Source organism: Oncorhynchus gorbuscha, linkage group LG04 (assembly GCF_021184085.1).
Source record: "Oncorhynchus gorbuscha isolate QuinsamMale2020 ecotype Even-year linkage group LG04, OgorEven_v1.0, whole genome shotgun sequence".
Lineage (NCBI taxonomy): Eukaryota > Metazoa > Chordata > Actinopteri > Salmoniformes > Salmonidae > Oncorhynchus > Oncorhynchus gorbuscha.
In genome coordinates this window covers 36,391,146-36,406,910 of record NC_060176.1, presented here as the reverse complement: position 1 = coordinate 36,406,910, position 15,765 = coordinate 36,391,146, and the positions used below count along the sequence as shown (strand labels likewise).

General features: G+C 42.1%; 1 protein-coding gene and 1 long non-coding RNA gene across 6 annotated transcripts in view; one reads left to right on the top strand and one right to left on the bottom strand.

Moving 5' to 3' along the window:
• Window positions 1-15,765, top strand: part of LOC124034015 (SEC14-like protein 2) — a 44,797-nt gene that overhangs the window by 17,027 nt on the left and 12,005 nt on the right. For all 5 annotated transcript variants that reach the window (XM_046346639.1, XM_046346637.1, XM_046346638.1 and 2 more), the window contains 6 exons: window positions 2,237-2,299; window positions 2,492-2,680; window positions 5,976-6,071; window positions 8,648-8,708; window positions 9,599-9,682; window positions 9,974-10,080. In XM_046346639.1, coding sequence (XP_046202595.1) covers window positions 2,237-2,299; window positions 2,492-2,680; window positions 5,976-6,071; window positions 8,648-8,708; window positions 9,599-9,682; window positions 9,974-10,080 — 600 coding nt within the window. The remainder of the gene's footprint in view (window positions 1-2,236; window positions 2,300-2,491; window positions 2,681-5,975; window positions 6,072-8,647; window positions 8,709-9,598; window positions 9,683-9,973; window positions 10,081-15,765) is intronic.
• On the bottom strand, window positions 11,222-12,880 carry LOC124034017. Its single transcript, XR_006838495.1, has 2 exons — window positions 12,323-12,880; window positions 11,222-12,221 (listed from the first exon to the last, which is right to left on the bottom strand). It is a non-coding gene; the product is annotated as an uncharacterized LOC124034017 (long non-coding RNA).

The following is a 15,765-nucleotide window of genomic DNA, read 5'->3' as shown; positions in this document are numbered from 1 at the left end:
TGACTAACATAAATGGAATAATGTGTCCCTGAACAAAGGGGGGTCAAAATAAAAAGTAACAGTCAGTATCTGGTGTGGCCACCATCTGCATTAATTACTGCAGTGCATCTCCTCCTCATGGACTGCACCAGATTTGCCAGTTCTTGCTGTGAGATGTTCCCCCACTCTTCCTCCAAAGCACCTGCAGGTTCCCAGACATTTCTGGGGGGAATGGCACTAGCCCTCCCCCTCCGATCCAACAGGTCCCGACGTGCTCAATGGGATTGAGATCCTGGCTCTTCGCTGGCCATGGCAGAACACTGACATTCCTGTTTTGCAGGAAATCACTCACAGAACGAGCCGTATGGCTGGTGGCATTGTCATGTCAGGATCAGCCTGCAGGAAGGGTACCACATGAGGGAAGAGAATGTCTTCCCTGTAACGCACAGCGTTGAGATTGCCTGCAATGACAACAAGCTCAGTCCGATGATGCTGTGACACACCGTCCCAGACCATGACGGACCCTCCACCTGCAAATCGATCCCACTCCAGAGTACCGGCCTCGGTGTAAAGCTCATTCCTTCGACGTTAAATGCAAGTCAGACCATGAGACAAAACCGCAACTCTTTAGTGAAGACCTCTTTTTGCCAGTCCTTTCTGGTCCAGCGACGGTGGGTTTGTGCCCATAGGGGACGTTGTTGACGGTGATGTCTGGTGAGGACCAACAGGCCTACAAGCCCTCAGTCCAGCCTCTCTCTGCCTTTTGCTGACAGTCTGAGAACTGATGGAGGGATTGTGCATTCCTGGTGTAACTTGGGCAGTTGTTGTTGCCATGCTATACCTGTCCCATAGGTGTGATGTTCAGATGTACCGATCCTGTGCAGGTGTTATTACACGTGGTCTGCCACTGCGAGGACGATCAGCTGTCCGTCCTGTATCCCTGTAGCGCTGCCTTAGGCGTCTCATAGTACGGACATTGCTATTTATTTGCCCTGGCCACATCTGCAGTCCTCATGCCTCCTTGCATCATGCCTAAGGCACGTTCAGGCAGATGAGCAGGGACCCTGGGCATCTTTCTTTTGGTGTTTTTCAGAGTCTGTAGAAAGGCCTCTTTTACTGTCCTAAGTTTTCATAACTGTGACCTTAATTGCCTACCCTCTGTAAGCTGTTGGTGTCATAATGACCGTTCCACAGGTGCATGTTCATTAATTGTTCATGGTTCATTGAACAAGCATGGGAAACAGTGTTTAAACCCTTTACAATGAAGATCTGTGAAGTTATTTGGATTTTTACGAATTATCTTTGAAAGACAGGGTCCTGAAAAAGGGACATTTATTTTTTTGCTCCTGTTTAATTTGACTAGTTCTTCAAAGTAGATAAGGCAAACTTTCTCCGTCCCTCTCGTTGTTTGTTGTGTACATTCCACCCCCATGCAGTCTGTTTATTTGACCTAATTTAGCAGACGTAAAAGTGTATCCGTCCAGAGATCTGTATATAATGACGAGATGCTCATGTCTCCACGCTAACAATGGGAGTCGTTGTCCCAAAGGCAGGAAGGAAGGCAACAAGCTTAGTTCCAAAATAAGCCCATAGAATTACATTGTGCTTATTTTAGATAGAATTTGTCAAGAATGAAGCTTCTCACTTTGCCTCTTCCTCTCTAATCCATCCGTCTGAGCCAGAAAAAACTTTCACAATGGAATGTGGTCATTGTAGTTCATTACCGCATTTCTGCAGACTCCTACTAGGTTTAATATTTGTTTAATGAAAACTACAAGTCCCTTCAGCCCAGTGTCCACATGGTCCTTGACTTGATTTTTCTCGTGAATGGATCCATTTTTTTCTAGAGAAATGGCACAATGGGCTCGCAAAAAAACACATAACTAAATGGAATTCAAGTAATTGAACCAATGACAGTCAATTAGTTGTTTAATAACCCCTTAAATGATGAAAGGTCAGTTAATCGCTCAGCTCTATCATTTCCTGAAGTGTGTAGTGTATTATCCCCTTTATGCTGATGTGGTATTTACATTTACATTTACATTTAGGTCATTTAGCAGACGCTCTTATCCAGAGCGACTTACTTATGCAGGTTATTGTCACACTGGCAGTCTAAACCTACTGACCCACTTAACTCACAATAGTCACTGTTCTCCTGACACAAACAGAGTGTTTGTGTGCGTGAGAGAGAGATATTTCAATCCATTACATGTAAAACTATTGGAGCCATTCATGTTCTGTCATGCTTTATTCCCAGCACCTTGACTTCAGGAAACACATGAAAGCAGACACAATCACCACAGAATGGCAGCCTCCAGAGGTATGACAGTCTGTTATCACACTTATTCAATTGACCTATTAGCAGAGTATATATTTTTTAATCTTTTTCGATTATTAAAATATCAAATAGGCCTAAATACTGAAATAGTTGAAATTTGACTGTATAATTGTGCCATGTTATTAGTCTGTTACCATGGTGTTAATAGTGTGTTTCCATTGCATTTGTGTCCAGGTTATTGAGAAGTACCTGTCTGGTGGGATGTGCGGGTTCGACCGGGAGGGAAGCCCCATCTGGTGGGATGTCATCGGCCCTGTGGACCCCAAGGGCCTCTTCCTGTCTGCTTCTAAACAGGACTTCATCAAGTCTAAGATCAGAGACTGTGAGATGCTGCAGAAGGAGTGTGACCTGCAGTCTGAGAGGGTATGAGGAGGTTTCATTCATATAAATATAATTATTAGAATGGGGATTCCCATTTAAATCAATGTTGCCACTATCTATGGTTTTCAGTATTATATGTGGAGGGTGGGTCAGGAGTTTTACATGAATATACAGTATGTTTGACAAGACCAGGAAAAACCCCTGGCACCAACCTTACTGAGATTCTATACCACTAATGAAGTGTTCCTGTAGAATCTTTATCATCCTAGTTGAATACCCTACCTATGGTCACAGATCTGACATACACTATATATAGACAATTAGGCTATTTCAGCTCACCCATTACTGACAGGTGTGTAAAATTGAGCACACAGTCATGCAATCTCCATAGACAAACATTGACAGTACAATGGCCTTACTGAAGAGCTCAGTGACTTTCAACGTGGCACCGTCATTGGATGGCTCCTTTATAACACGTCAGTTTGTCAAATTTCTTCCCTGCTAGAGCTGCCCCGGTCAACTGTAAGTGCTCTTATTGTGAAGTGGAAATGTCTTGGAGCAACAACGGCTCAGCCGTGAAGTGGTAGGCTACACAAGCTCACAGAACGGGGCCACCGAGTGCTGAAGCACGTAACTCATAAAAATCGTCTGTCCTCATTTGCAATACTCACTACCGAGTTCCAAACTGCCTCTGGAAGCAACGTCAGCACAATAACTGTTTGTAGGGAGCTTTATGAAATGGGTTTTCATGGCTGAGCAGCCACACACAAGCATAGGATCACCATGCGCAATGCCAAGCAGCGGCTGGAGGGGTGTAAAGCTCGCCGCCATTGGACTCTGGAGCAGTGGAAACACGTTCTCTGGAGTGATGAATAATGCTTCACCATCTGGCAGTCCGATGGTCAAATCTGGGTTTGGCGGATGCCAGGAGACCGGTACCTGTCCGAATGCATAGTGCCAACTGTAAAGTTTGGTGGAGGAGGAATAATGGTCTGGGGCTGTTTGTCATGGTTCGGGCTAGACCCCTTTGTTCCAGTTAAGGGATTTTTTTACACTACAGCATACAATTACATTCTAGACAAGTCTGTGCTTATAACTTTGTGCCATCAGTTTGGGGAAGGCCCTTTCCTGTTTCAGCATGACAGTGCACAAAACATCTGATATATGGCTTTTTCTTTGCAACTCTGCCTAGAAGGCCAGCACCCTGGAGTCGCCTCTTCACTGTTGATGTTGAGACTGTTGTTTTGCGGGTACTATTTAATGAAGCTGTCAGTTGAGAGCTTGTGAGGCGTCTGTTTCTCAAACTAGACACTCTAATGTACTTGTCCTCTTGCTCAGTTGTGCACTGGGGCCTCCCATTCCTCTTTCTATTCTGATTAGAGCCCGTTTACACTGTTCTGAAGGGAGTAGTACATAGCGTTGAACAAGATCTTCAGTTTCTTGGCAATTTCTCACATGGAATAGCCTTCATTTCTCAGAACAAGTAGAATAAAGTTATTTGTTTCTGGCCATTTTGAGCCTGTAATCAAACCCACAAATGCTGATGCTCCCAGATACTGAACTAGTCTGAAGATGGCTAATTTTATTGCTTCTTTAATCACTACAACAGTTTTCAGCTGTGCTAACATAATTGCAAAAGGGTTTTACATTTAAACTCAGTTTTTAATCCTAGTAAACATTCCCTGTCTTAGGTCAGTTAGGATCACCACCTTATTTTAAGAATATGGAATGTCAGAATAATAGTATAGAGAATGATTTATTTCAGCTTTTATTTCTTTCATCACATTCCCAGTGGGTCAGAAGTTTACATACACTCAATTAGTATTTGGTAGCATTGTCTTTAAATTGTTTAACTTAGGTCAAACATTTTGGGTAGCCTTCCACAAGCTTCCCACAATAAGGTGGGTGAATTTTGGCACATTCCTCCTGACAGAGCTGGTGTAACTGAGACAGGTATGTAGGCCTCCTTGCTTGCAGATGCTTTTTTTGTTCTGCCCACATATTTTCTATAGGATTGAGGTCAGGGCTGTCCTTAAGCCATTAGGCCACAACTTTTGAAGTATGCTTGGGGTCATTGTCCATTTGGAAGACCCATTTGCGACCAAGCTCTAACTTCCTGACTTCCTCATGATGCCATCTATTTTGTGAAGTGCACCAGTCCCTCCTGCAGCAAAGCATCCCCACAACATGATGCTGCCACCCCTGTGCTTCTCGGTTGGGATGGTACTCTTTGGCTTGCAAGCCTCCCCCTTTTTCTTCCAAATATAACGATTGTCATTATGGCCAAACAGCTCTATTTTTGTTTCATCAGACCAGAGGACATTTCTCCAAAAAGTACGATCTTTGTCCCCATGTGCAGTTGCAAACTGTAGTCTGGCTTTTTTATGGTGGTTTTGGACCAGTGGCTTCTTCCTTGCTGAGCGGCCTTTCAGGTTATGTCGATATAGATACTTTTGTACCAGTTTCCTCCAGCATCTTCCCAAGGTCCTTTGCTGTTGTTCTGGGATTGATTTGCTCTATTCACACCAAAGTACGTATCTCTAGGAGACAGAAAGCGTCTTCTTCCTGAGCGGTATGATGGCTGCGTGGTCCCACGGTGTTTATACTTGCATGCTATTGTTTGTACCGATGAACATGGTACCACTGTTTGGAAATTGCTCCCAAGGATGAACAAGACTTGTGGAGGTCTACAATTTTTTTTCTGAAGACTTGGCTCATCTCTTTTGTTTTTTCCATGATGTCAAGCAAAGAGGCACTGGGTTTGAAGGTAGGCCTTGAAATACATCCACAGGTACCTTCAATTGACTCAAAATATGTCAATTAGCCTATCAGAAGCTTCTAAAGCCATGACATCCTTTTCTGGAATGTTCCAAGCTGTTTAAAGGCACAGTCAACTTAGTATTTGTAAACTTCTGACCCACTGGAATTGTGATACAGTGAATTACAAGTGAAATAATCTGACTTCTGACTTCAACTGTGTATATATATATCTGTTGGGCTTTAGCTTAGGTTATCCTTTAGAGTCAAGTATATTTGTCTAGGCTCAGTTGTTCTTTGACTAGCACCATTCACTCTCGCTGTCGATGTGTCCAATGTTATACCTTCTAATAGTAACTGTATCCACTGGTGAATTGGGAGAGAGTGAGGTGATTGCGATCTAAGAGCCAAAATCTTTTTTTGTCCACGTACTTTTGGTCATGTAGTATACATTTATTAACACTTTTCCTCTCCCTTCCACTTTCTCACTCTGTTTTCTGCCTTCCTTCTCATCGCTCTCTCTCTTTTCCGTCCTCTCTCTTTGTCTCTCCATCTCCATCTGTCTCGCTCTCTCCTCCAGCTCGGGAGGCATGTGGAAGCCATCACTATGATCTATGACTGTGAGGGTCTGGGTCTCAAACATTTGTGGAAGCCTGCCATCGAGACTTACGGAGAGGTATACTAAATGTTGTGTCTTTACTATCATGAACTGAAGACTGATAGTTTTTATCAAAGATTCTCTGTAAATAGTTACTACGCGATCAACTGATTAATCACGTAACTAATTAATTAGGAAGTCGGGGCACCAAGGAAAATTTTTCAGATTACAAAGTTATCATTTCCTAAAATAACCTTTCAGATATTTTATCTGATCAATTAGTTTTTGAATGAATTAATTATTTACTTTACCTCACGTTAATCTCATTCCAAAAAATCTGCACGAACCCAGTCTTCACTACTATCCATACACCAATTGTCTTAAATCATTTATTTATTACTAACTAAATAATTCACAGAAATGCATAAACAAACAAACAAACAAGGTAAATGTAATGATAAGGAAAATGCGCCCTAGTGGGCTAAACCGGCATGGCGGCTTGTTAGATAAAAGGGGAAGTGGGGGTTGACTAAGAAGTCACTACAAAGTGATAACTATATCAATTGAAATGCTAAATCTTAGCACATGAACGCTCACTCAGTCGGGAACAATTGCAATCAATATATATATTTACGCTCTGTGTCGTCTTGATCACTGGTGAAAAGTTCATTTATTTTGTAGCATTGTCAGTCTCTCTCCCTCTCTTTCTCGGTTGTGTTTAGAGGGGATTGTTCAGAGTGACATTCGTTATAGAATTGATGTTTCGGTGGTTGTCGTTCTTCGCGTTCAATGATGCCGAATTCCTAGCTGCAGACTAGTAATCAATATCAAAGACTTGTTCTTATTCTGTCGGTATCGATGGTTTTAAGAGTTTAACCACGCGGTATGGTTAACTTCTTTGTGCTATCTGAGACGTCTGCGTCCCACCCAGCCAACAGGAAATGCAAATGCGCTACGCCAAATGCTAATAGCACTCGTTAAAACTCAAACATTCATTAAAACACACATGCAATGTACTGAATTAAAGCTACACTCGTTGTGAATCTAGCCAACAAGTCAGATTTTTTAAATGCTTTTCGGAGAAAGCATGAGAAGCTATTATCTGATAGCATGCAACACCCCGAAATACCTGAAGGGGACGTAAACAAAATAATTAGCATAGCCGGCGCTACTCAAAACGCAGAAATAAAATATAAAACATTCATTACCTTTGACGAGCTTCTTTGTTGGCACTCCTATATGTCCCATAAACATCACTATTGGGTCTTTTTTGCCGATTAAATCGGTCCATATATACCCAAAATGTCCGTTTATGAAGACTGTGATCCAGGAAAAAACACTGTTTCAAAACGCAATGTCATTTTTTTTTTATTAAAAAAGTTGCCTATAAACTTTGACAAAAGACTTCAAACGACTTTTGTAATCCTACTTTAGGTATTAGTAAACGTTAATAATCTATCAAATTGATCACGGGGCGATGTGTATTCAATAGCTCCACGTCTTCAAATGATGGTCGAAAATCTCTTCCAAAACATCCTGTCGTATACCGGATGACAAGGGGTGTCTCTTCTTCATTTGACCAAGGAACAACCTCCAGGCAATTGCCAAGACTGGCGACATCTGTCGGAAGCTGTAGGACTTGTAAACTGGGAGCCATCTATTTTGCTGTGCCAAAGAGGCAACTGGCGCATTGATTTTTTTCTCCCCTTTTTGGTGATCAGTTTTCCCTGGGCTTTTTCACAAAACACATGTTCTGTTATAGTCACAGCCGTGATTTCTATCCACACATACTAATCATATGCATATACTATATTCCTGGCATGAGTAGCAGGACTTTGAAATTTTGTGTGATTTTTAACAAAATGTTGATAAAATAGTCCCGAGCTCTAAGAGGTTAAAAGATTCAGCAATGGTCTACAACCTTTGTTCCCCTCCTAATGGAGAAAAACATGGTCTGCAACCTTTAGCCATCTCGTAATTGAGGTAAGCTCGGTCTGCTGATCGAAAACCCGAGTGGGGTTTTTATTTGGAATGGCAGAAAAGGCTGTCCCAGGATGTCTGACCCTAACTGGGCTCAGGGGCGGTCCTCTGATTTAGTTCAAATCAAAAGGGAATTGTATTTTTCTTCATTAAACAGTCCAAAATCATATTACACAATTATACAAACAGTATCATACGCACTCATTCATCTTATACAACAATTAGATGTAAACCTCATATCTGAGGCTATTATACAAACAGCGTTACGGTAATGTGGCTACACAGTCTCCCATGAGCTTTCCCAAGTTGTGACAAACGGACCAGTTCGTAGCTGGATTCTTCACCGATCCTCTATACTCTCCCTGGAACATGAAATTTGTTCGTACCTCAAGTTCTGTGAGGTGGAAGGATTTCCTTTGTCCTCTATGAAAGTTTACTCTCTCTCTACTATGTGTCCATGAGGAGATCCTTTCAGCAATTTACTACCTCTGACCACAGCAGCCTAGTTGAAGGAGGCAAGGGGGATGTAGGGAGAGGGGGATGGGGGTTGCTATACCCAAAGAGGCCAACGTCATGACAACGCACACACACACACAGAGAGAGTTCTGTTGAATCCATAGGGGGGGGGGTGATCTGAGATGATACTGTCTGATCAAAGTGTTGTATCCTTACAGATCCTGACCATGTTTGAGGACAACTACCCTGAGGGCCTCAAGAGACTATTTGTCATTAAAGGTAAGTTTCACCACCACTTTTTGTCATATCAATCTATTATATTTGGATGTGGAGAAATGATCTGGAGAAGACCAACCATGCTATCGTTTCTTTGTTCATTTGAAAAAGATAGATCCTAAAGAATCCATGAATAATGGACACAACTCTTTAAACATCGAATCCGCATTTGGGGAAACAGAGCCACTGTTTGCCCCACCAACTTTGTTATTATTTTGGTTTTGTTGATGAAACGGAGAAGAGGAACGTCCGGCAGTATTTATAAAAAATATATATTTAAAAATGCAGTTCATATTCTGCTGTTTTACTACGCGTGCAATGATATCTGAGGGAAAAGAACCATCATCATGTTTGCAGTAAATTCTTTGTTGTTGTAATATCCCAAACGGAGGTGGCAATTTCACCAATTAAGGATTCCAGAGGGAGATGTTACCCCTTAGTATCCCAGTAGTTGTAACGATCGTCGTAGGTGGAAGAAGGAGTAGACCAAAACGCAGCTTGGTAAGTGTTCATGTTGTTAATTTAATCAAAACTGAACACTAAACAAAATAACGAGAACGAAACAGTTCTGTCAGGTGATACACACAAAACAGAAAACAAACTACCCACAACGCAAGGGCGAAACCAGGCTGCCTAAGTATGGTTCTCAATCAGAGACAACGATTGACAGCTGCCTCTGATTGGGAACCATACCAGGGCCAAACACATAGAAATACAAACATAGAATACCCACCCATATCACACCTTGACCAAACTAAAAATAGAAACATACAAAGCAATCTACGGTCAGGGCGTGACAGTAGTAAACTTACTTATGTTGTGTGTCTCACATCTCTCAAACCTTATTTAGACAGCATTGTATCACACTTGTTCTCTCTTTTCCCACTCCTTAGCCCCCAAGCTCTTCCCCGTGGCCTACAACCTCGTCAAGCACTTCCTTAGTGAGATCACCCGCAACAAGATCATTGTCCTGGGTGGTAAGACACTTCCGTATTTCCATTTGAATGTTCCCATAAAAATATACTGTTCCAGAATGCTGAATCATGTCGGCTCTATGCATGGCATTTCTATTACAGTAGGAACATTCCATACGCTGTGAATACATGCAGTATATGGTTGCATCGTCTCTAACTCTACCCAGTTTAACCCTTCAGGTCAGTAAAGGTAATGAATGCACTCACTGTAAGTCGCTCTGGATAAGAGCGTCTGCTAAGTAACTCAAACGTAAAATGGCAATATCAGTCTATCTTTACCTGTCTGTTCTGCAGCCAACTGGCAGGAGGTATTGCTGAACTACATAGACCCAGAGCAGCTTCCTGCTGCGTACGGAGGGAAACTCACCGACCCGGATGGGGACTCTCGCTGTAGGACCAAGGTGAGCTCACACCACCAGGAAGTGGGTTGCTTTTTTTCATGACCCGCCCCCCCCCCCCCCCCCAAAAATGTGACGAGAGATGTCCAATGCTGTAGTCATTGCTGCTCTTCAGTAGATTTAGGAGAAAAAAATGTATTTAATTATATATGGCGACAACAGTTAGGGCTTGCAGTGCCACCTATTACTAGTTGCTCCACACCTGCCTAAGGGCTTTTGCAGTAGGAAGGACTCAACATGCTGCAATATTGAAGCCATGCTGTGAGATGAGAGCAGCTTTGCTTTGCTGCCTGCAACCACAAGATGCTGCAGGCAGGGCTAATAACGTTCCTAAGATACATCCAGCTACTTGTGGGGCCAGTAGAATTAGATGAGGATTCTCTGTCAGACTGTTGGACTTTGTATGTGTGATACATTGAGATTGTGGACTATATATCACCATGAAATAATTCACAATGAGTCTCGAGTCTTTTTATTCCTTCTCGTCATTGAGATGTTATAGGAGTTCCAGATGGCTTCCTTAGAGTCTGCTTCAACAGTTACAGTCTGCTGATTGGGTATTTTTCGAAGACAATGCCGCATGGATATATCATGGATCTGCTTATTTTTGCTCTTCAGTTCAATTCTGCCTTGCCACAAATTACCTTGCTGCCAGCCAGCTACAACCTCTCAATGGCTCTGTAGTCATCTACCTGCCAGTAAATGCCATGACAGTTGAGTCTAGATGCATTTGAAATGTTCTTACCTAGGAAACTGACCCTTGCTCTGATGTCTCTGTAGATACATAGGTAGAGATGTCTTCCTAACCTGGAGAGGAGCAGGAGGAGTAGGAGGACAGGTCTTTGTCATCCCAAATGAGACCCAGGAAATGACCTTTTGAAATCTTCCGGAAGACTAAGATTCCACGGACTGAAATTCTCCCTAATTTCATGATTCCATTTTACCCAACTGAGTAATTTAGTCTTTCAGCACAGGATTGAACAGAAACTTCAGCTTTTATCATTAGTAGCTATCCTATGGGGTTCTATGGAGTGTTTAGATCAGGGACTTAGGTTAACCCAGAACGAAATTATTGCGTAATTTGGTCAGATGCCATCTGTTAGGTTCTAAACAAACAGAGAAAAACTCAAACGGACGACTAGAAAAAGCTCAAACCCAAGTTTATTCACCCACTGGGTCATACAGCTGCAAAGACAAGGTATGATTACACAAGCACATATAACCTCCTACTAGGCAGGGTCAACTCCTTACACATCTAGACAGCCAATACATCTCTGTTGCTAGGCAGGAACTTATTGGTTCCTCTCACTGGGGTAGTCATGGCCCTGCCTGATGCTAGAACCTTCGTGGGTGTGGAAGTGTATGTATATGAGGTAGAACTATAGTAGGAGAGTCATTGTGGTGGGCCTCCTTCCCCAAGGTTTCTTCTTACTTCATCTGTTGACTTGACCTCGAGTCGAATTCCTCACTCGTCCCTTGTTCCACAGCCAGTCTGCCTTATCAGAGACTAACTAGACTGTTGCCCTTTGCCTCCCTCCTTACGAACAAAAGATTTACTTTCTGCACTTCCCCCTTGTCTCACTCAGTAAATTTTCATACACCAAATTCTTATCCACCCTTCATTGACCCCGACATATACATTCCTTATACATGTCAAATAATCAATAAGTTCTCATATGGTAACAGGAATAAGTATAATTCAAGCTACAATCCAACAGTCCCTCTTTTTTTAATAGTATCTCCATACTGTTCAACAATTAGGGTAGCCTAGTGGTTAGAGCGTTGGACTAGTAACCGAAAGGTTGCAAGTTCATATCCCCGAGCTGTCGTTCTGCCCCTGAACAGGCAGTTAACCCACTGTTCCTAGGCCGTCATTGAAAATAAGAATTTGTTCTTAACTGACTTACCTAGTAAAATTTAAAAAAAAATAAAAACGTAGAAATTACTTATAAATAAACAGAAAAGAAAACATAATTCATATTCTCAGTTGATTTGGATGTTTACACCTCAGAGACTTATGGCCTCAAACCTATAATCACACTATGCACCCTTTTACTCCCCCCTGTCTGCCATTACCCCTCCTGTTGTACAACTGATAATGACATTTCAGCTGGAGATTTTGACTCTCTTCCTCCTTCCGGTTCCTAAGAGATTGAAAGCAAAAGACTTGAAAAGAAAACACAATATATGACAAGTGTTAGTAATGCATTAAGCTATGCATAATCATATATGGCAAAAACTGTACCTTTGGATACTGTTCTGCTGGGGTCCACAAGAATCAAGGCTCAAAATACCTCCTCATGCTTGTACCCAGACATCCCCCATCAGGCTGCAGGTTTTATAGGAGGGGTTCCCACGCGATGTCATCCTCACTTTGGCCCTCTGTTTCCCCTGACAAGCCCCCCCCCCTCCTTTGTCTAGGATGTACAATGAATCTCTGTGTCTAGGCAGGTGGTGTTATCCACCCATCCCGAGTCCAGAACCTTTCGTACTCCTCCACACATCTCCCAGTCTTCTTATCAGTAGTATACATTATTGCACTTTGCCTCAGTCCATTGTTAATTACCTGGACTCATAAACAAACAGCTATTTGAGAATAAGCGACCCATTCCTACTCAAGTGAATATCATGAAAGCTAGAAGACAGTATTATAGGGCAATAGTTCACAATCTACGGTATAAGCGATATCATATGACTCCTATCTCCCTTATGGGAACATTCTGTCTCTGAGACAGGCCATCGTTGTACTTTGCCTCCGGCCATAAATACATTTGCACATAGATCATTCCATCTAAACCATAACACACTCATTACTACTGCTAGGCCACTTACAGTGGGGCAAAAAAGTATTTAGTCAGCCACCAATTGTGCAAGTTCTCCCACTTAAAAAGATGAGAGGCCTGTAATTTTAATCATAGGTACACTTCAACTATGACAGACAAAATTAGAAAAAAAATCCAGAAAAACACATTGTAGGATTTTTTTATGAATTTTCACTATGCTAAATCTTAATGCTAAATCTTAATCAGCAACACAAAGTTTTAATTACAGACAAAACAAAACATGATAATTTCTGTTTACAAAGAGGCTACTGTCCTCCACTCTTTGAATCACTTGTGTTGTAATCCACCCCAACCTTTACTGCATATACTATAACCAATATCCATTGGATATTCACTATTTGCTTCACACTCATTAATGTCTCCTATTTTAAGATTAATATTCACTAAATCGAGACAGGTCTAATTTTGGCCCATTGTAATCAAAGCAGTGTTCTATCGCCTGCACTGCGCTTAGACACGACGGCATTCCTCTTGCCAAGTCTAACCATTTTTAAAATGTAACTAGGCAAGTCAGTTAAGAACAAATTCTTATTTACAATGACGGCTTACCTCAGCCAAACCCGGATGACCCTAGGCCAATTGTTCACCACCCAATGGGATACAACCTGGATTTGAACCAAGGGCTGTAATGACACCTCTTGCACTGAGATGCAGTGTCTTAGACCGCTTTACTCCAGTATATGACTGGTCTCTCTTTTCCCCCCATGAATTTGCGTAACCACCATGCCCATGAACAAACTTTTTTTTTAAACTTTACAATTGTTTCTTTAACTCTATGAACAATTACTCACAATATTAAATCGGTTGCAACACTCACTACCAAGTTCCAAACTTGTCAGCGTAATAACTGTTCTTCAGGAGCTTCGTGAAATGGGTATCCATGGCCGAGCAGCCGCACATAAGCCTGTTCACCATGCGCAATGCCAAGCGCAGGCTAGAGTGGTGTATAGCTCGTCCCCATTGGACTCTGGAGCAGTGGAAACATTTTCTGGAGTTCTGAATCACACTTCACCATCTGGCAGTCCAACGGACAATCTGCCCGAATGCATAGTGCCAAGTGTAAAGTTTGGTGGAGGATAAATAATGGTCTGGGGCTGTTTGTCATGGTTCGGGCTAGGCCCCTTTGTTCCGGTTAAGGGAAATTTTTACGCTACAGCATACAATGACATTCTAGACAAGTCTGTGCTTATAACTTTTTGCCATCAGTTTGGGGAAGGCCCTTTCCTTTTTCAGCATGACAATGCTCCCCGTGCACGAAGTGAGGTCCATACAGAAATGGTTTGTCGAGATTGGTGTGGAAGAACTTGCCTGGCCTACAAAGAGCCCTGACCTCAACTCCATCGAACACCTTTGGGATGAATTGCGAGCCAGGCCTAATCGCCCAACATCAGTGCCCGACATCACTAATGCTCTTGTAGCTGAATTGAAGCAAATCCCTGCCACAATGTTCCAACATATAGTGGAAAGCCTTCCCAGAAGATTGGAGGCTGTTATAGCAGCAAAGAGGGGACCAACTCCATAATAATGCCCATGATTTTGGAATAAGATGATTGACGAGCAGGTGTCCACGTACTTTTGGTCATGTAGTGTGTGTATTTGTTGGGCTTTATAGTTTGTTTATTTCTATATGTTGGGCTTTAGCTTAGGTTATTCTTTACAGATTCAAGTATATTTGTTCAGGCCTCAATTGTTCCTTGACTAGCACCATTCATTCTCCCTGTTGATATTTCTAATGTTACAACTTCTAATAGTAACTGTATCCACTGGTGAATTGGGATAGAGTGAGGTGATTGCCATCTATGAGCCAACAACTTTTTTTGTGGCAGTGTCACCTGCCAACGGTAATCATCTCTGATTGATTAAGAGATTCAAGGAGCTATCATCGTTAAGTAACATAGTAGATGGAAAGCATTGAATATTTACATTCATGCACTTCAAACTGCAGCAGGGCACTCCCACATCATATGGAAGAATGTGACTACCTGATTTAGGGTACACCACTGTGAACAGTTGGGAGTTGGGGCCAATTTCATTGTAAAACAAATCCTTGGTGTTAAATACAGTCTGTGACAAAACTTTGAATATACACTGAGTGTACAAAACATTAGGAACACCTGCTCTTTCTGTGACGGACTGACCAGGTGAATTCAGGTGAAGGTTATGCTCCCTTATTGATGTCACATGTTAAATCCATTTCAATCAGCGTAGATGAAGGGGAGATGGGTTAAATAAGGATTTTCAAGCCTTGAGACAATTGAGCTATGAATTGTGTACCATTCAGAGGGTGAATGGGCAAGACAAAAGATTTAGGTGCCTTTGAATGGGGTATGGTAGTAGGTGCCAGTGTCGATTTTTCAAGAACTGCAATGCTGCTGGGTTTTTCACTCTCAACAGTTTCCTATGTGTGTGGTCCACCACCCAAAGGACACCCAGCCAACTTGACACAACTGTGGGAAGCATTGGAGTCAACATTGGCCAGCATTCCTGTGAAATGCTTTTGACACCTTGTAGAATCCATGCCCTGATGAATTGAGGCTGTTCTGCGGGCAAACCTCCTGTGTTCCTTGTGTTTTGTACACTCATTGTATACAGTTGAAGTCGGAAGTTTACACACACTTAGGTTTGAGTCATTAAAACTCGTTTTTCAACCACTCCACAAATTTCTTGTTAACAAACTCGGTTAGGATATCTACTTTGTGCATGACACAAGTAATTTTTCCAACAATTGTTTACAGACAGGTTATTGTATCACAATTCCAGTGGATCAGAAGTTTACAAACACTAAGTTGACTGTGCCTTTAAACAGCTTGGAAAATTCCAGAAAATGCTGTCATGGCTTTAGAAG